This window comes from Pteropus vampyrus, unplaced genomic scaffold (genome assembly GCF_000151845.1).
Source record: "Pteropus vampyrus isolate Shadow unplaced genomic scaffold, Pvam_2.0 Scaffold366, whole genome shotgun sequence".
NCBI classification, from domain to species: domain Eukaryota; kingdom Metazoa; phylum Chordata; class Mammalia; order Chiroptera; family Pteropodidae; genus Pteropus; species Pteropus vampyrus.
The window spans coordinates 1,016,902-1,037,982 of NW_011889147.1; the positions used below are offsets into that span (position 1 = coordinate 1,016,902).

The 21,081-nt window shown below is 41.0% G+C and overlaps 1 protein-coding gene across 1 annotated transcript; it reads right to left on the reverse strand.

Annotated features, from left to right (window-relative positions):
• Nucleotides 1-918: 918 nt before the first annotated feature.
• On the reverse strand, nt 919-20,641 carry NRIP3 (nuclear receptor interacting protein 3). The gene is made up of 7 exons (XM_011379588.2): nt 20,362-20,641; nt 7,816-7,977; nt 7,239-7,321; nt 5,166-5,305; nt 4,457-4,509; nt 4,246-4,340; nt 919-3,960 (listed from the first exon to the last, which is right to left on the reverse strand). The coding sequence occupies exons 1-7, from the start codon at nt 20,533-20,535 to the stop codon at nt 3,945-3,947; spliced, it is 723 nt and encodes a 240-aa protein (XP_011377890.1). The 5' UTR covers nt 20,536-20,641; the 3' UTR covers nt 919-3,944.
• Nucleotides 20,642-21,081: the final 440 nt, after the last annotated feature.

Genomic DNA, 21,081 nt, shown 5'->3' on the forward strand with positions numbered 1-21,081 from the left:
CTCTGCCTTTATTTACAGGTGAATGTCAACTGACCTTTCCCTTGGAGTAAAAGTAAGTTCGAAGTGTACTTATTCACATCATAAGGTCAATAATGTAATAAAAATCTGTTAAGATTGTTAAAATGAGAGAAAATCACAACGACTGTAATATAAAAGGTATCTGAACAACAACAAAACAAAGCAGTATGAAGGAGAAGGAAAAAAGTGTCTCCCTGTTCCTGCCAATATTTATACCCTAACTTATAAACAATGTCTGGCAACAACAGCGAAGGGACTCTGAAGGCTCATTGAGGCCAATTAGTCCTCCCCTGGAGTGCCTGTTTGCAGAAAAGTTCTTGGGGAGATGCTGGTACTGGGACCCGCACACTGGGCCTCCTGCTTACCTGGCTCCAGCTCAGACACATGGCATTCCTCCACAGCTCCAAAAGGGCTGTACACCTTAGCATCAATCTTTCCCTTGCCCCATTCAACCTTATAGCAAAGGAGGCTGGCTGGTTAACCTTTAATCCCGATTCCTGAAAATTTAATACATTAGACAAGGTTACGGCCCTCAGTGTTCCTGCTCAGTGGCACACACTGACCAGATCTGGGACCCAGGGACAGCTGAGCCACCATAAAAGACTATTCTCATATGCAGTTAAAGCTTTTAGGGAATACCAATTTATATGGATTATCTCATTAGATACTGTAGAGTAAGTACTATTATTGCCTCTGTTTTATAGATTGCAAAACCATGCTCAGGTTCACTAATTTGCTCAAGGACAGACAGCCAATAAGAGGGAGAGCTGAAGGGCCAGTAGCAATAGAGGAAAAGAGGACCACAGAAGACCCTATGCGAGAAACACTGATACGATTAAGCTGTTCCTGGGCTTTCCCACCGTCCAAGGGCCCTGACACAGACACTTTGTCAGACAAGCACACAGAGGGGAAGATTTCACTTTATTGTTATATCAATCTCACAAATAAACCCAACACAGTTAGAAACACTGAGCAGATAAAGTGCCAATACAGAGGCCTGGCAACAGGAGGGAGGAATCCAGTTCATCTCCTCCATGTCCCCGACCTGGAAAGATATTTCTATTACACAAGAGTGAGGAAGCTGACATACTAAACAATCCATTCTATAGACACTTTGAGCTAAGGAATAGAAAATCTTACTAGGTGGGATCTATGCAGGGAAAGGAAATAGAAAAGTCAAAAAACATTTGTTCCTCATATAAGTCAGGCATATAAATACCGAATGACAAAAACAGTACTTTTCAAACTTTCTGTATTTGAGATGGACATCTGTTACAGAACGAGAGGGGTGGGTTACTTCTGGCTTCTGCCTCGCTTCAGAACTGTGACCTAGGTAGACACTATCTTCCTTCACCCTTAATGAGAGGCACTAGAGATAATTTCCTAGGATTCAGGGAAGAACTGACCTTACCTGCTTACCTTGCCAGCCCCCCAAAAGTAGACCCAGTGCTCCTTAATGAATATCAAGAAGATATGGGCTGTCACAGTAATCAACTTGGCAGCATTTAAAGATTAATGAAGTTCAAGATTTCTCATAATTGTCTTTAGACATTTTTAGGTACCTTTATCAAGCCTAAGGTTTAAAGCACAATTATTTGACAAATTATTTGATTGCATTGAGTGAGACTGTGATACTTTAAGCTCAGATTGCCACAACTGTTTCTGTTACAAAATTGGAAAATCACTGACTGATTCTCAAAGGCCAGAGAGATCACTAAAGGCCATCTGATCATCCCCCTGACACCATATAATCCTAAACTCGAAGGGTCAGAATCAGTCACATCTTTCCAGTACCTATGAATTCCTGGTATCTCTGGTCCACAGGGACTCTAAATAAGGATAACCCAGGCCAAGGAACTTCCAACATGCCTCATTTGTGGCCAAGAGTCAAGGCTTGGCATGGAACTTTCAACTAGGGAAGGAAAGGGTGAAGTGTATTTCAACTCAGTCCTAGGATAAGAAGCAAGCCAAAGTGGTGCCATGATAGAGGAAGAGAGTGAAGAGGCTTCAATGGAAAGGCACAGGTCCCTCCCAGGTAAGAAAGTGGGGTAGAACTGGATGGGGTATTGAAGGTTGGTAACCTGGGATCGCCCCTGCTGAGCTTCAAATGTGACCTCCTCTACTTAGTGTTTAGTTTTCCATTTTCCACTTTACTTCCTCTATAGGGGACAATAAGAAGGGGTTCTGGGGATGACTCAGTGACAACTGCTGCAAGTACAGCTGCATAGCTATTCAAGCGAGACCACCAAGTTTCTAGTCTTTAGGAAGTTTCTAGTCTTTAGGGAGTTTCTGTAAGGCCGAAAACATTCAGAGTTCCAAAGGGTTGTTTGGTAGAGACAGCAGCTGAACACTAGACAAGATTGTTGGTAGAAACTGGCAAAGTTCAAAATGGAATCCATTAAATACTCTGGAAACAACTGCTATGAATCAAGGGTATACTCACAAATCCCATAAAGGGATACTCACAGCTGGCTATTTTTCTGACTTCTCTGAGCACTACTATGACCAAATTGAAGGGGAAATTCTTTACAAGTATCTGTGTACCCAAGTTGACACCCCAACAAAAAAGCTTTGAGAAGTCCCTGTGATCTCCAACACTTTGAGAGGAGTCAGGAAATATTGGGCAGTCAGAAAAGGTTGTCCTTAACACTGTCAGCTCCTGTCCTGCCTCTGTCCTCATACTAGGACAGAGCTGAAGAATATCCCTACCTTCAGTTCCCTGTCTGTAAGTTTCAATACTGACTTCCATCCCAGAAAGTTTTCCCTATGTAGGCCTTCCCTCCAATTGATTCCACCTAGTACTCCCTTCTATTCTGGTCCTGCTCTTAGTTTTTTCATCTTCCTTCCATGCTCCTGTTCCCATCTACTTGAGTTCATGGCAGACAAATAACAGGTTAGGCAGAAATAGTGATTAGATCTTGGGAGTATCAATTTCTGACAATGATGCCCAGATTATTTACTGAAGCCTTCAATTCCATCTCAGGGAGTGATGGATTAATGTTCTTCTGTCTGTGGTTCCTCCTTCCTCTTTCCCTCCAAGAAGTTCAAGGTAAAAGACAATCCCATTCATCTTTGTACCCTCAGCTTTAGGCACCAAGATAAAGGCCTAAATGTGATAGTTTGGGGCAGGGGACTTTTAGTGGGTTGAGCACACAGCTGAGAGGGCTACCCAGATCCTCTTAGCATCTATCCCTAAAGTATATTCTTCCCCTACCCTGTCTTTTTACAAACCCTCACCTCTTTGTCTTCCTCTCAAGGCTTGAAGACAAATGAAGCAGCATGAGAGAATGAACATAGACTTAGCTTGTCAGGTCTGAGATCTAGATTTCTTTTGCCACTAACTCAGTATATGAGCTTAGACAATTCACTTGCCTATCTGGACCTTTAAATGAAAGGGTTGAAATAGATTACCTCTCTGGGCTCTTTCACATTTCAGATCAATTCGTACTTGAGAAATCAATGAATGAATTAGAAGAAATTTTAATTCTGAGACATAGGCAACCTGCATCTCTGTGAAACAGCTGAAAGGAGGTAAAGGTCAGGTTCCTATTTATTGTAAATTTTAGCTATAGGAAAATAAGCAAGTTTATCTATGGAGAAATAGAACCTGGCAGCCCCTATACTTGACTATTAAAGCAAATTCCTAGAAGCAGCAGAGAAATAGGCCACAAGTGAGACCTGGCAGTGTCAAAAAGGTCTATAAATTAAGTGATAAAAGGAGTAAAAAACAATGGCTATAACCAGACAAGATCTCTAAGCAGAGACTAAAGTCTAGAGAGGTCTGGGTGGGAAGGAACCCCTGAAGCTTCTATTAGAGAAAAGGACTTGGTCCACAGCAGGTTGCTACTGCATTTGGTTCAAACACAGTTTTTTCAATCTGTCAACCTGGTGCATGTACATATGTGCAGACATGTTAGAGGCTGCAGTTATGCTTCTGAAGTGCTGAAATGAGAAAGAAACAGAAGAAATTATACCAAATTCAAAGAAGTTAGTTTGAATGCAAGTACAAGTTTAGTTTAAAAGCTACTCATTTTCCCCACCACTGTGCAGATCATCAGTGCTCCTTTTGAAATGTGGACTCAAGAGTATTGTGGGATGGGATAGAGAGGGGTGTATTTGTAGTATGATTTAAGGCCAAAGGCAGGACACAACCCAATATCCTGTGTGAGAAACCCTCTGGTTAATGGCAAGTGGATTTGACTTGATCTGACCCATCTGCGCACTCACTTGTCTTCATTCAAGGAAACTGCCTCCACAAAAGGGATTTCTTCCTTATCTGTCTTCCCCATGATCAGCCGGTGTTTATCCAAGTTTATGATGCACTGAAAACAAAGGAGAATCACTGGCTACTGTCAATGATCTCACTTTGGGGGTATCCTTGTAAGATGACCCCTGCCTAAGAGAAGAAGAAGTGAAGGGAAAGCAGAATCAATCCTACCTTCAGGGATCGGAGAGTCTGGAGACCAAGAGACAAGTTTTTCTCATTGTCTTCTAATAAAAAAATAAATAAAATTCAGCCATTTTTATGCCGGTTTAGAAGTCAGCCTTATCACCATTAGATTCCATCCATCCAACCAACCATCCATACATATATCCATCCAATAAACATCTATTGAGCATCAAAATTAAGTAATTTTCCCAGATCAATATAGTTAAAAGGCAATAGAGCTAAGATTCAAACCCAGGTCTTTTTAAAACTAAGGAAAAGAGGCCTTTAGACAAAAACCAGGAACTTAGAGTAGTCTAGAATAGAATACACGAGGGAAAGTATGAGAGATGGTGGGAAATTATAAAGAGATTTATGGCAAAGTAGTAAGAGGATCTTGCCTTCATGGAAAGCTTTCAGGGACCATTTTCCCTGGCACACAAAATGTTTTGCCCCTTGAGGTTGTTTTTTTTTTTTAATCATGAGTTACACACTCCTTTTTCTGAGTGATTCTCAACTTGTCTTGAATGTAGCTCAAGGCCCAACTGAAACTTTGGAAGGCAAAAATATAGACCTTGGGACAAGGTCTATAGAACAAAGTAGAAACCTGGGATTTTGAAGAAGTCAATATTTACAGGCATGAAATCTCATGAGGGTTTGGTAGAAGTAGGGAGAAGAGTTACATTAGGGATCCATAGCTCTAAGCCCAAATTCTACTCACCAACCACAGCTGCTGGGCAGTCCAGGCGGAGGGAGCCCAATGTGATCACTAGGTGCTCAATCTGGCCCACTACTTTCAGATGCCGAGGTAGAGAAAGCTTCTCTGCTTCATGCCTGTGAGATCTGACATGCTCCTTGAGTCTGCATCGGAGAGGAAGATACCAGAATCCTCTTGGCAGAGGTTTCTGATGGAATCTGGCAATGCTTACCTTCTGACCCATAGTTGAGATTTTCCAAAGATTTCCTGGGATTAATCTATCCAAAAAGTGCTCGCTAGCCTACACTTCTTGTTTCAGGACTTTGTCCTATACCTGCCTGGGGATAAACAAACAAACAAACAAACTACAGATTCAGCTCCTGTTCTCAAAAGGCTATGCTACTATCTGCACTGGTAAAAGACAAGTTGACATACTCAGAGAATCCTATTCTGCATCCTAACATCTCTACCTATGTGCAAGGCAGTTTAGTTAGTTAACATGTCCTTTTACCCATCTGTGGATAAGAGATCTCAGAGAGGGCAGGTTAATCCTAATTTTAGAAGATACTTTGTTCAATGTCTAATTTTCTATTTGTTGTTTCTATTTCAGTCTATCCTTATCAATTAATCTTGGGCTATAAAGTTAGTAGTGGTAACTGCATTGATATTGATATCAGCAAGGAATATCATGGAGAAAGTTTTAATTAAACTTGTCTGTGCAGGGGAGGAAGGAAAGAAACAGCACCAAGGTTATGTAATGTGATTGGAACAGCTAGCACCCGAGCTATTAAGGGTTGGTGGATAAATACTTAATTATGGACTTTCCGTGCCAATACTTCTACTTTACTCCATTTCCTCTCTTTTGGTGTTATAGCCCATCCAAAAGAAAAATAATTGCAGTTTTACAGATGGTTATTAATTCCTCTGGAATCATGGCAGTCTGCTGCCTAATTATGTACCAGGACGTTATTAATCTTTCTGGAACGATCATGTTGCACTATATCTCATCTTTTTACCATATAAAAAAACTCAAGAGTCTTCTCACAAGAACACTTGCATCCTGGACTCCCCCACAGCAACCATTTATAGCAATGTACAAAACCCATAATGGCAGCTTCAAAGAGTCACAGTGATAGTAAGGGGTGAGGACAGGGGAGAAAGGAACAGATCATGTGGCAGAGGTCACTGATTATACAAATCAAGTCTTGTGTAAGCCCTACCTAAGAATATGGACATCTTGAAAGTAGCTTAAAATGGGTCATTACATCTACCTTAGTGATTGTTTCAATGCAGAGATTTAGACTAGGGAATGATTTGTTGCAATTAGGGTTACAAAAGTAGAAAAGGATATTGGGCTGATCCTCCCAATTCTGGGCTAGACCTCAGGACCCGTCCGGCATTTTGGAGGAAAGAGAATGAAAGCAATAAAAGTACAGATTGAGTGAAAAGGAAGAAAGATACAAAATGGCTTTCTCTGTCTAAAAGACGGAGAACCCATTACCAGCTGTTAGAGAATAAAGACATTCAATATATGAGATGTTTGCCTCAAAATTACTAGCAGGGGCAGCAGTAAGATCTGATTTTACATGTTCTTCACAGAGAGAAAAGGCACCAAGATACTATTGGTTTATCACCCTCGAAAGGTTCAGGCCCAGCAGCAATAGCAGCCCTATTCCAAGTTCTGATTGATACTTCTTGGGACAGGTACTGTGACCTCCAGAAGGACCCTGAGTAAGTTAGGCCAACCACATCCCTGCTTTTACTCACCTGGAGTACACCAACAAGACAGCGCCATCTAATTTGTTTTCTGGGCAGGGCACAAATCAGGATCAGGGCATGGTACACAATGAGCCAAAGATCTTTCATTCTCATTCTAGAGCCCAAAGTTCTGAGGCTTTCCTGGCTGACTGATTTTTCCCCAGTAACTGAGTACCCACCACTCTGTCCCTCTACTAAGGGCTGGTTCCAGCTGATATTTGAGCTCTGCACACTTCTCTTGGGGCCTCTGTGGAAACCCACACCATCTCTAACCTCAAAATACATTCGGGGAAAGAGTGATTGGCATCTGAATTCCACCCAGTACAAGTGATTACTTACCCCAATCTATCCACACAGGCTGAAGAGATGAGATTATACTGACAGCCTGTGTCAACCAAGGCTTTCACATCCTTTCCAGCACACTGTGGAGAGGAAATGTGCTGTTCAATAGGAGCAAGGGAAGAGAGATCCAAAGAGCAAGCAGCAGATGTCATATGAAAGGCAGAGTTGGAGAGCATCTCCACAATTATGGGTTGGTACTGTCCCATTTTTACCCACTGCTGAGTCTCTTTTGAGGGGCTCTTTTTTCCTGCTGAATCTAGAGCTGACAGAGGACCCCAAAGGACTTTGGGTATTTCATTCTATATACCAAGCAGCTTTTAATTGTGTGTGTGTGTGACATATTCCTTTGCAAAACTGATGAAAGTTTTGGTCTTTTTTTTCCCAGAAGATGCATACAAAATGTTGCATACACTTTCTGTGTTGCATGGAGTGACCCCCTTGAAACTAACTTATGAATTCCATGATAAGACCCACACTATATATAGTTGGAGGTGAGAGACCTACTATTGGGCTCATAATGGGCTAAAAGCCTACTCTTCAGAAAACCCTGGAAAATCTGTTCTTAGAACATTACCTGGCAAGAAATCAAAATCATGTCATCATCCTCAGATTTCTTCAGTCCCTCAGACTTAGTCTGATTGAGTTTGTTGGTCTTGGATGCCCAAGGGACACGACTGCTTCGGAGCTTAGACAGGTTCGTTTCCATGAGGCGCCTCTGCAGAATGTTATGAGGTTGCTTGAGGGATAGAAAGCAGAAGTTCCTTAAGGACAGGTCATTTCTTCCTTCTCCCGCTGTACCCCAGATGCCACCAAAATAATGAAGGAGCCTCACATTAATGAGCTCTACCCTTGCTTCTTATTTATTCTTCTTACAAACAGGGATTTCACTGGTATTGTCAGACCAGGTACTATAAACCAATTTGCAGTAGGCCACCCTGAAAACATGAAAAAGCAAGGTAGGACACTGGGAAATATGGATAGGGCCAATGAATATTCTATGGCTAAAGAAAACTAAAGGACCCTGTGATTTGGACTACCTGGGCCTGCTGCCTTCCCTCCCCTTACAAGGGTATTTCAGGAGAGAAGTTGCCTTAGTCTATATGGAATAGGTGCATCTTCCAGGCGACTTAAAGAAGGAGCAGCTTATTTTCAAAAGCTAAAGAAATCTACCTAGCACTGATTGTCAGAAGCTCTGCCTATTTCTATTTCAAGTCTCCCTTAGTCTTATCTTTTGGACCTATTCGTTATATGCCTTAGTGGCCTGAGGGCTGAGTCACCACCCATGGGTGGATGCAGTGGGAAGACAGGAATTCATACCTGCTGAAACACTTTGGAATGTGGCAGAACCCACAAGAATCATCCTTATTGAAATCCTCTGGATCTCAAGGAACATAAGACAATTGCTGCCATAGTCTTATCATCCATTCCCCTCTCTGCGATGGGCCAAAAAGTGGGAGTGTAAAAGGTGTAGAGACTGACTAAGAAGCAGGGGACTTAATTTGATCTTATGTCTGTGCCAGGACACCTAATGTGAGGAAACAGAATGAGGAATGTGAATTCGAACTTGCCCTTTGATTGAGCTTAGGAAAGTTTCTAGGGCGAATATATCCATGCTCTACTGTTTCTACCCAAAGTGACCTCCGGAAAGTATAAGCTATCTCTTGATAAGTCATTTGACCTGAGAAATTTCTATACACAAGCATCTCATTCCCAGTTTACAATAACATTCAAAATCCTTGAAAATACAGACTCTAAGCCCAAGTTTCTATGTAACACATACCAGATGGCACTTCAAATCTAGGGGGAAGGGAGTCACTCTTAGAAGCCCATAACCTAGAACCTTCCCAGGGAAGGGAGTAGAACTGGAAGTCTTCATTATCCACTATCTTACAGATTTCTGAGGAAGAATGGAGTTAGAGCCGTGACTCACTGTAACCCTGGTGAGGTGAAGAAATGTATTCCCAAAATACACTGATTCTTGGCAAAACAGATTCTAAATTAGTATCCTTGAGAAAAGGAGAGAAAGAGGTACTTAAAAGAAAATGAGAGTTTCTTAACTTGATAAGGAGTTAGAGGAAGTGCTAACTCTGTCAAATTTCCTGATGTGACACTGGAAGAAACTTTGCTCCTCAAAAGAAACAGAAATTCTTCATCCTTATCGCTCTCACTAATAAGCCTGCATTCCTAGCTCAAGTCACACTAAAGCAGTGTGTTTGTTTCTGCCGAGACCATGCTTAGCAAGACCAACTCAGATAAGTTGAATTTGTAGAACTGAAGACTGGAAGGGGCTTCTAAGGCCATCTAATCAAAGCCCTCCTCACTGAAAGTTTGGGGCTTTCCTTTTACATGGGTCCTGCTGAACACCACTTTTTCTGGTTACTCTTAATCTTGCAGAAGAGTCTAATCACCACTGGATAGATGAGGCAAATGAGGAAAGTTTTAAAATCATTTTCCTTCAAGTCATTTCTATTCTGAATTCTCCTCCCTTCCTACTGGATCCTTCCTCCACAGGCTATAAAATATACTCAAAGTTCTCTTCTCATATATTAAGGAGAAAATCTCAGACCCTGCCTCCTCAACTCCACATCCTCCTCTAATCACATCCTTGTCTTGAATGGCCTTTTCTTAAAAACAAAACAAAACAAAACAAAATCACCATGTCTATTTCCTGATATATTTCCAAATATACCATTTTGCTTGACTGCTCTAGGGCATTTGGCCCTGCTGACTACAGCCAGCCCTCCACATCCATGGGTTTCACGTCTGCAGATTCAACCAAATGCATATTGAAAATATTCAGGAAAAAAAATCCCAGAAAGTTCCAAAAATTAAAACTTGAATTTGCTACACACCAAGCACTACACTGAATCCAACAAATGAAGTGATATATAGGCATATCTTGCTGTAGCCTGTATGCAAATACTACCCCATCTTATATAGGGACTGGAGCATCCTTGAATTTTAGTATGGGAGAAGGAAGTGGGCCCTGGAACCAATCCCCCGTAGATACTGAAGGATGGCTGTATTCCTTTATTTGTTCTTTTCCTTAGTAACCAAAAAACATTCAAAGATAATACGTGCTCAATATAAAATGTTCACATATCACTAAAGTGTATAAAATTAAAAGTAAAAGCTTTCCCAATCTCTCAACCCCTTCTCAGTCCCACTCCTTACAAATAATAACCTTTAAATGTATAAGTATATCCTTCTAAAAATTTTTAATATGGTTACAAACATATACAGAAATAGGATATTATAATATTGTTCTAAAATTTCTATTTTTGTTTAACATGTGAAAGGCATTTTTCTGTCAGTACATATAACTTTCTTCATTCATTTTCATAATTGAAAGTACTTATAGTATAGTTTAGGAATTGAAAATTCACAGCCAATGAACGTCATTTTATTATGCCTACATGTTTTAAATGACAATGTAACTACACACTTACTTCTGCTCCCAACCAAAATTTCACTAAAATGAGTCAAAGAATAAGAAAGGCATAAACTGACAAGGACAAAGAGAACAGTAAAGGAAACAACAAAGAGACAGAGGTTGACAAAATATGGGAATCTGAAAAGCAGATAGAAAAGTGGTAAGTGACCTAGACTAGAGAAAGCTAAGTGCTTCATACCATTCTACTTCACAGAATGCTTGAGTGGTAGAGACTGCCAGTTGCTCATCAAAATCCATGTTCTCTTATTACTGTGCAGATACCTACATTATGTTTCTCAGACTTCCTTGCAGTTAGGCATGGCCATATGACTGAGTTCTGGAAAACATAATATGAATAGAAGTGGCATACACCACTTCTAGACCTGGCTCAAAAAAATCACCTCTGCACACTCCTCCATGTTCTTTTCCTCTTCTAACTGGTTGGAGTGGAGATGACCACTAGGATAACCCTGAAGGTCATATGTTGAAGACATAAAAGTCAGTGTCAGCCTGGGTCCCTAAATGACTACATGGGAGAGCTGTCTTGATGACCTTTCCATCAGTACTATTACTTAAGAGCGATTATATATTTTGCAGTCTAGCTGTAAAAGCATTTTTTCCTACTCAAACTAAAACCTTGAAAAGGCTGAGGAGTTAGAGGTATTAGAACCTGTACAGTTGGAGGGTACAATTAAGGATGGAAATAGACTAGTGTGAACCCTACATAAGACTACCACTTGACTCAGACAACTGGGAAGAATACCAAAATTTTATTTTGCTATACAAGTAAGTCAAAAGACTCTGGTTGATATTTTGGCTAGGCTTAGGAATTATGCACTGTCAGATTTCTAAAACAACTAAAGGCAGACTTCTGTCATCCTTCCAAATTTCTAGTCTGGTCCATTCTGTGGACCAAAAAATTCCATTAGTTTGATTTTGTCTGGGTTCAGTGCAGCAGGTAAAGGGACTGAGAAAGTAGCCTTAGAAGTTCTTGCTCAAATAATGATTCTGTGGCATCCTACAGTATAATCTATATCCTTTCACATCACTTTTCTTCCCATTCTACAGCCTGATTAGAAGAGATATTTAAGCAGACTGTGTGCCAAATTGAGGAGCTTCAAATATTCCTACCCAAGAAATAGCACTGCCTACAGAGGCCATTTCTTGCAGAAGCTCCTGATGATGATGGAGGCAGCACATTGAGCTTGCCTGGACTTTAGATGCCTAAACCCTGTTTAGGGTTTAGCAACCACATTTCAGAAAGAGTAGAGAACCCAGGACTGCTTAGGGTAGTAGTAATTGCCTCGTTGAGCTAAAGCATAAAGCAGGATTCATGTCAGAATAACTTGATAATTATGTCCAAAAGGCCACCAGAGTACCTGCAATACCTGAATAGCTAACTACTAGTGTGTATCTTGAAGGATATCAAGAAAGTTGAAGACAGTCCTAGGAAAGCCAGTATTTCAATAAACATAAAATGAACCACTTAAGTAAATTTACAAAGCAACAGTCAAGGAGTAGGAATGCAAGTAGTACAAACTATGTAACATAAAAGTGCTGAAGGGATTCTGAAAGAAAGAATTAGATAACGTTAATCAAGGAAGGCTTTTTGAAGAAGTAAAGGGTAGAGATTTGTTTGTTCATTGCTATGTCAAGAACTGGGGATATAGCTGTGCAAGATAATCAAGATCTCTGCCCTTGTAGAATTAACATTCTAGTGGGAGGAGTAAATAGTAAACAAATAAATAAGCAATTTTTTGATTTATTAATTTTACCATTATCTATTGATTTTCTATTATATGATATAAGGGTTTAATTATTTTACACCTCCCCATCATGTCCCTCTCCTATTAATATTCTGTAAATAATTGTTTTGGGTCAAATCAGTATTTACTGCTTACATTATTATGACTATGTTCATATTATTTAAAGCTGAGTCAAATAATGTATTATAATAATGTTTCCTTTCTCATACAAATATTTATTTTTCTCATAATTAATAATTACCTAGATTTCTATTTATGTAATTTTCCATATACAATTTAAATCTCTTTCAAGTACTTAAAATTGTAGATGATCTAGCATGTCCATTTTTTTTTCTTGGAGACATCCTTCCTGGAACCCTCTATCCTCCCATTCCATTTTGACTGGTGTTCTCAAGGCCTGCTACACAATCTGTATCCTGGACTTTTCTTTCAACACCATTCTCAGAATTTTCTTTGCCTCTCTTCTCTATTGGATCCTTTATTTCTTGAATCCTATGCTTTTTTTTTTTTTTCTTTGCTCATTGGTTTCCCTCACTTTGGTGGAGCATATCCCTTAGTAGCTTCTTGAGGATGTATGAGAAATTCCTCCTGAGTCTTGATTGACAGTTTGGCTAGGTTTAGAAATTATGTATTGTTAGATTTTTAAAGAATATTATTCCATTGTCTTTTAGCTTCCATTATTACAAGCAGGCTGCTTTTTGTTGTTATTGCTGTTGTTGTTAGAAAGGATTCACACATAGGCAGGGAACTGGACTAGATCACCTGTAAGTTCTTACTCTGAGATTCTATAAGGCACGTTCTGGAGACAGCCTCCTCTCCATACCATATCATAGTTAGCTGACTTTCCAGAGAATGATGAAGCTGTAATCAGATGCTGGTCTCCAACACTACTGCACTCCAGGCCAGAGTAATCATTTCTTCTACTGAACTCCTCTAGCACTTACTGACTATAACATCTTGGCGACTAGCTTAGGCTTCCTGTGGTGTTATTTATATTCCTCATGAACTGTCTACTCAACAACTACACTTGAATAACTAATAGATATTTAGTTGTTCAAAAATCAAATTCCTGATTCTTATTCCCTATCCCTAACCTGCTCCTCCTGTAGTCTCACTCATTTCAGTAAATGACAACTTTATTCTTCCAATTGATAGATCAAAAACCTAAGGTCATTCTTGACTACTCTTTCTTTCAGACCCTTAATCCAATCCATCAACTAAATTTATCAACTCTGCTTTCAAAATGTATCCAGAACCCAGTCACTGCTATCACACTGCTCTGAGCATTCTTCCCCATTTCCTTCAGTATCTCCTAAAATGTAATCTTATCAGAGAGGCCTTCCCTGACCATCCCATATAAAATAGAAAGATTCCACTCTACCTTACCCTGGCCACTGCATTCCCTATTACCCTTATCCTGGTCTATTTTCTCCATAGCACTGATTGCTACCTGATATATATTTACTTTTTATTTTCTGCCTTCTCCCCCGATAAGAATGCAAGTTCCATAAGGGCAGGAACTCTATTTGGTTCACTATTATAACTTCAATGCCTAGATTATTGCCTAACATGTAACAAGTGTTTGATATTTGTGGATTAATTAATCTGTTCTATCCTTCCTCCTAATCTATAAACTCCCCATAGAAAGAGAAATTTTGCTATCTTCTTTGTGGTCCTAGTACCTAGTAGAGTCCGGAACACAGCAAGTCTTCAAATAATGTTTGCTACACTTGGATGCAATCATGACTCTGAAAATCTCCAGTTTGTACCAGATCCTGGTGTTATACTGGTATTTCATGCTCCTCTTCTAAGGTGCTAAAGTTCTCTAGTCTAAAACATGTAGCATGATGTGTGTCTTGTGGCATTATGAATGGCTAACCTATAGGGTAACACCTATGGTTGCTCCAACTGACAGAGATTTTGATCAAGTAGATCAGATACTGAGATTACAGGGCTAGTCATTTCATGTTCAGTTGGTTTTGCTGTGTTCCATCATCCTTTCTCTGGCCTTCATTCTTAATTCTAGTGAGTTTTGCTAAAGCATTTGGCTATAAGCATAATCAATCATAGATAGGAAAACAAAACTCTCTATTGCTGGATGATTAGGGCTTTGGTCTAATGGTCAGTAATACTATCACATAGGAAAAACTGTACATTACCCTATGACAGGACTGCTTTCAAAATTAAAAAGTCCTTACCTCAGTGAGAAGAATATTTATGAACAGCTTCAAATATTCCTACCCAAGAAATAGCACTGCCTACAGAGGCCATTTCTTGCAGAAGCTCCTGATGATGATGGAGGCAGCACATTGAGCTTGCCTGGACTTTAGATGCCTAAACCCTGTTTAGGGTTTAGCAACCACATTTCAGAAAGAGTAGAGAACCCAGGACTGCTTAGGGTAGTAGTAATTGCCTCGTTGAGCTAAAGCATAAAGCAGGATTCATGTCAGAATAACTTGATAATTATGTCCAAAAGGCCACCAGAGTACCTGCAATACCTGAATAGCTAACTACTAGTGTGTATCTTGAAGGATATCAAGAAAGTAGAAGACAGTCCTAGGAAAGCCAGTATTTCAATAAACATAAAATGAACCACTTAAGTAAATTTACAAAGCAACAGTCAAGGAGTAGGAATGCAAGTAGTACAAACTATGTAACATAAAAGTGCTGAAGGGATTCTGAAAGAAAGAATTAGATAACGTTAATCAAGGAAGGCTTTTTGAAGAAGTAAAGGGTAGAGATTTGTTTGTTCATTGCTATGTCAAGAACTGGGGATATAGCTGTGCAAGATAATCAAGATCTCTGCCCTTGTAGAATTAACATTCTAGTGGGAGGAGTAAATAGTAAACAAATAAATAAGCAATTTTTTGATTTATTAATTTTACCATTATCTATTGATTTTCTATTATATGATATAAGGGTTTAATTATTTTACACCTCCCCATCATGTCCCTCTCCTATTAATATTCTGTAAATAATTGTTTTGGGTCAAATCAGTATTTACTGCTTACATTATTATGACTATGTTCATATTATTTAAAGCTGAGTCAAATAATGTATTATAATAATGTTTCCTTTCTCATACAAATATTTATTTTTCTCATAATTAATAATTACCTAGATTTCTATTTATGTAATTTTCCATATACAATTTAAATCTCTTTCAAGTACTTAAAATTGTAGATGATCTAGCATGTCCATTTTTTTTTCTTGGAGACATCCTTCCTGGAACCCTCTATCCTCCCATTCCATTTTGACTGGTGTTCTCAAGGCCTGCTACACAATCTGTATCCTGGACTTTTCTTTCAACACCATTCTCAGAATTTTCTTTGCCTCTCTTCTCTATTGGATCCTTTATTTCTTGAATCCTATGCTTTTTTTTTTTTTTCTTTGCTCATTGGTTTCCCTCACTTTGGTGGAGCATATCCCTTAGTAGCTTCTTGAGGATGTATGAGAAATTCCTCCTGAGTCTTGATTGACAGTTTGGCTAGGTTTAGAAATTATGTATTGTTAGATTTTTAAAGAATATTATTCCATTGTCTTTTAGCTTCCATTATTACAAGCAGGCTGCTTTTTGTTGTTATTGCTGTTGTTGTTAGAAAGGATTCACACATAGGCAGGGAACTGGACTAGATCACCTGTAAGTTCTTACTCTGAGATTCTATAAGGCACGTTCTGGAGACAGCCTCCTCTCCATACCATATCATAGTTAGCTGACTTTCCAGAGAATGATGAAGCTGTAATCAGATGCTGGTCTCCAACACTACTGCACTCCAGGCCAGAGTAATCATTTCTTCTACTGAACTCCTCTAGCACTTACTGACTATAACATCTTGGCGACTAGCTTAGGCTTCCTGTGGTGTTATTTATATTCCTCATGAACTGTCTACTCAACAACTACACTTGAATAACTAATAGATATTTAGTTGTTCAAAAATCAAATTCCTGATTCTTATTCCCTATCCCTAACCTGCTCCTCCTGTAGTCTCACTCATTTCAGTAAATGACAACTTTATTCTTCCAATTGATAGATCAAAAACCTAAGGTCATTCTTGACTACTCTTTCTTTCAGACCCTTAATCCAATCCATCAACTAAACTTATCAACTCTGCTTTCAAAATGTATCCAGAACCCAGTCACTGCTATCACACTGCTCTGAGCATTCTTCCCCATTTCCTTCAGTATCTCCTAAAATGTAATCTTATCAGAGAGGCCTTCCCTGACCATCCCATATAAAATAGAAAGATTCCACTCTACCTTACCCTGGCCACTGCATTCCCTATTACCCTTATCCTGGTCTATTTTCTCCATAGCACTGATTGCTACCTGATATATATTTACTTTTTATTTTCTGCCTTCTCCCCCGATAAGAATGCAAGTTCCATAAGGGCAGGAACTCTATTTGGTTCACTATTATAACTTCAATGCCTAGATTATTGCCTAACATGTAACAAGTGTTTGATATTTGTGGATTAATTAATCTGTTCTATCCTTCCTCCTAATCTATAAACTCCCCATAGAAAGAGAAATTTTGCTATCTTCTTTGTGGTCCTAGTACCTAGTAGAGTCCGGAACACAGCAAGTCTTCAAATAATGTTTGCTACACTTGGATGCAATCATGACTCTGAAAATCTCCAGTTTGTACCAGATCCTGGTGTTATACTGGTATTTCATGCTCCTCTTCTAAGGTGCTAAAGTTCTCTAGTCTAAAACATGTAGCATGATGTGTGTCTTGTGGCATTATGAATGGCTAACCTATAGGGTAACACCTATGGTTGCTCCAACTGACAGAGATTTTGATCAAGTAGATCAGATACTGAGATTACAGGGCTAGTCATTTCATGTTCAGTTGGTTTTGCTGTGTTCCATCATCCTTTCTCTGGCCTTCATTCTTAATTCTAGTGAGTTTTGCTAAAGCATTTGGCTATAAGCATAATCAATCATAGATAGGAAAACAAAACTCTCTATTGCTGGATGATTAGGGCTTTGGTCTAATGGTCAGTAATACTATCACATAGGAAAAACTGTACATTACCCTATGACAGGACTGCTTTCAAAATTAAAAAGTCCTTACCTCAGTGAGAAGAATATTTATGAACCTGGTAGCTAAAACAAAAGAAATTACAAAGGGTAAAACTCCAAGACTGGAGGTCTTTTTCCTCCAGATTCATCAACTTTTTAAAAAATAATAAGTCAAAATATTACTCATCTCTCTGATTTTTGCCTCTTCATCTAATACAGACAAAACAGCACAAGATGAAAAGACAAACAAGATAAGAAAGCCAGACAAAAAATTAATTTCCATAGCAGACTTTGTAGCAGCAAACTACGCACAAACAGGAATAGGGCAAAAGCACTGCCTTGGAGCCAAGAGAACAAGACCACATTTGATTGCCAACAGGAGCTCTTTGCCAATCTAAAAAATTGGCTGGTATCAAATAGTGAATGTTATAAAAACAGCACAGTAAAGGTAGATAATTCAGAAAACTCAGCATTATCATTCGAATATAGGTTGCTAGCATGAGGAAAACAAGCCATCTCACTGGCACAAACCCCAGAGTCAATTAAAACTAATTTGTCCTTTTCCCCTCTCTCTCTCTGGTGCCATCCCTTCGCTACTCTTTTCCCCCTTTTATTGAGTTTGTACTATATATCCATTCAATAAATTTTGGTATCCTCAATATTTCACTTCAGTGAGAGAAAATTGAGTCAATATTGGTCTATACTACCAGATACATCCACAAAGTTAAATGAGAGAGCATTTCCAAGGTTATTCTAAGATTGTACTGAGAAGCAACATCAGTTCCTAAAGACCTTAAGCATGCCAGCCAGCTCACCCTAAGACTCATAGCTCTCCTAATCCTATCACAGTCCGCCTGGCTTCTGTGACCTGTTCTAGCTCTTCTGTGCAATTATTTGCACATTAAAGGTGTGAGAACAGTGAGAGAGGGATGTCAACTCCATGGCAATGGGGATGGGGAGGCCCAGAAAGTGTGAACCATGGTTCAGGGTCTCACAGTAAACTGCTGTGTCACATCCATAGCAATAACCTGCTTTCTGAGGATGCTTCCTTCTTCCAGCCCACTGCCTACGTTCTATGTTATCAGCTTCTGGGCAGCTCAACTGAGACAGGATGGGGTCAGAAAAGCAGATGGAATTCTTCCTATACCAGATGAAGTAATATAAGGAATACTAGGAAGAAGGATGGAAAGATAGTTCCTCAGGAATAGGAAACTCCTTGATAGCCCAGGACAACTAAATGTCAATAATATCTTAAATCCAGGACGAAGGGAAGAAAAACATTCCACATTTTACTTATTTTCGTAATAGTGCTCCCATTATTGGTTCCTGCGGCTTCCAAGAACTAGGATTATTGTGGCCTGAAGGTAAGAAGATTTGAACCTGATTTGTAAAATGAATCTAGACTGCTTTAAAGTAAAAGAGAAGAGAGTTATCTTTTTTCTAGGAATACAGTTCTGTCACTCGCCACTGAGCGAGCACAAATCAGATTGATGATCCTGTGATTTGTGCGGTAAAAACATCTTGGAAAAAAACAGAGCAAGACAACTGGATTGACATCCCCTGCACATAAATAACTAAAAATGATTCTCTATTACAATGGGGAAGGGCAAATCTGATATTGGTATCTATGTGTCATTAGGGTTTTGTTTTTTTTTTTTTAAGTGGATTCAGCTCTGTCTTTCATAATCATTCTTGGACTGGAAATGGCAATTTCAGTGAACCAGGTTGACATCCTCCCCTCCTTGCCAAATTAAACTTTCCAAACGCTAAAAAAAAATACTGGAAAAATTATAGTGTACCTACTTCATTTAAAAGACATTTAATTAATGCTTCATAAATTATTGCCCAGATGAATAAAATGATCATAAAATTCATGAAAACAAGTAAACTACAAGAAAACTCCAGATGAAACTGCAAGGCTAAACATAAACTTGGCCCAGCACCACTACAATGATTAAACGATGAAAGACAAACTCAGTTCTTTAAACTAGCAACCCTTAGCCATCCGTCCTCCTCCTATAGCTAAAGGGCAGCATGGTCATTGAATCCAGACGCCCAGTCCTGGGGTTTCTCCTTCATGTGAAGAACAACCCTGCTAGAAAAAGCCTGAGCCAGCCCCAGCTGTAAACGTTAGCTGGTCAGTGAAATGGAGCAGCCTGGCTTCCTCCGTCTCTCCACTCTAAGGGTACTGGGGTGGAGTAGGAGGAGAGATGAGAATGACGAAGAGATGTTTACGGTTCAGGAGACCTTCACGTTCGACCCTTCTCCCCCCGCCCCCCCCCGCCGCCTCCTTCCCTCCGTACACCCCGTTCCCCTCTCCCCAACCTCCCTAGGATGGAAAGCCAAAGGAAGATAAGACTAAAATCAAACGGAGAGGTAGATTTTACACAGGGGGAAGATGGATCCAACAAAAGTGATCTGGATATAATGACTGCCAAGAAGCCCCCTTCCCACTTCGTCCTCTCCTTTTCACACCCACTAGGAGTCACCTTTGTCTGGGTCATAGGACCGGCCAAGCAGCCTATGAGGCTGCCTTGGTTGCGAGGCTCAAGCCTCACGCGATCAAATTCGGTACTGCGAATAATGGGAAGGAAAGGCGACCGGGGGGCAAGAAGGCGGGGCAGTCTCTTCCACTCCAGAGCAAGGAGATACGAAGGGAGGAGGCAGAGCCCAGTGGGGCGCAAGCTAGAAAAGCTACGATAGAATATCCTGAGAGACACTGAGGCAGAGGGCTGCTGGATGGAGAGCAATCTGAAGCAGATCAATAGCGAGACAAAGGGGCCCGGGCGGTGACTCAGTGAAAGCGGCAGTGGGCGGGCCCAGGGGGAACAAGCACAGCACGAAGGCGACGGGCCGCCGCGCGCGGGGATCCCGAGGCGGGCGTGGCCGCGAGGCTCACCGTGTCCTTGGACGAGCCCAGCTTCTTGAGGCCGTCCAGGGGCAGCAGGTCGGCGGAGTCCTTGTGGATGAACTGCACAGCCTGCTTCATCCGGCGCTGCTGCCGCAGCGACGCCGCCTCCCGCATGTCCGTCTCCTTGCGGCCGCCCTCGGTGAGGAGCCCTGAGTAAAACATCACTGAGGAGCCCGCGACCCAGCGTCCGTCCGCCTTGCTCCCGGCTCCGCGACCTCCCTCGCCCTCGAGTTCCTTCAGCGCCGCGAGAGCCGCGCGCCGCGATTTTTATAGCCGAGCGTGACGTCACGGAGAGCAGCCAGTGCGCGGCGGGGGGCGGAGCCAGAGCAGCGCCCCTGGCCCGCGCGCGGCTCCCAGCGTCAGTGAGCATCTGGGTGTCACCCTGCCTGGGGGGAAGAGCCGGACGGGAGTAGTGGCGCTGGCGGGACTCACCCGAAGCGCGAAGTGTCCACCTTGGTCACTTTACCCAACCGCCCCCTTCCTGTGGAGGGTGCTCCGCATCCCCTGAACCGGGAGGGGGTGTGGGGCCTAATGCTAGAGCGTCTTCTCCCACCCCAGCCGCCGCCGTCCCCGGGTTCCGCTCACCTGTCCACGTAGTGGCCGACCCTGGGATCACGGACAGCTGGGCCATGTCCCGAGTCCTACTGTCCGCCTGCTGCTCGACTTCGCAAATTGCCACCTCTGCACTCCCTTCCCGAGCACCTGCGC

Bases quoted from the DNA above. Each gene is read 5' to 3' on its own strand.
- NRIP3 (XM_011379588.2), bottom strand. From the start codon at position 20,535: ATGTTTTACTCAGGGCTCCTCACCGAGGGCGGCCGCAAGGAGACGGAC. The intron at 7,322-7,815 runs GTAATGTTCTAA...TCCTCTCCACAG, and splicing joins TGATTTTGATTTCTTGCCAG to TGTGCTGGAAAGGATGTGAA. The intron at 4,341-4,456 runs GTAGGATTGATT...CTTTGTTTTCAG, and splicing joins AGACTCTCCGATCCCTGAAG to TGCATCATAAACTTGGATAA.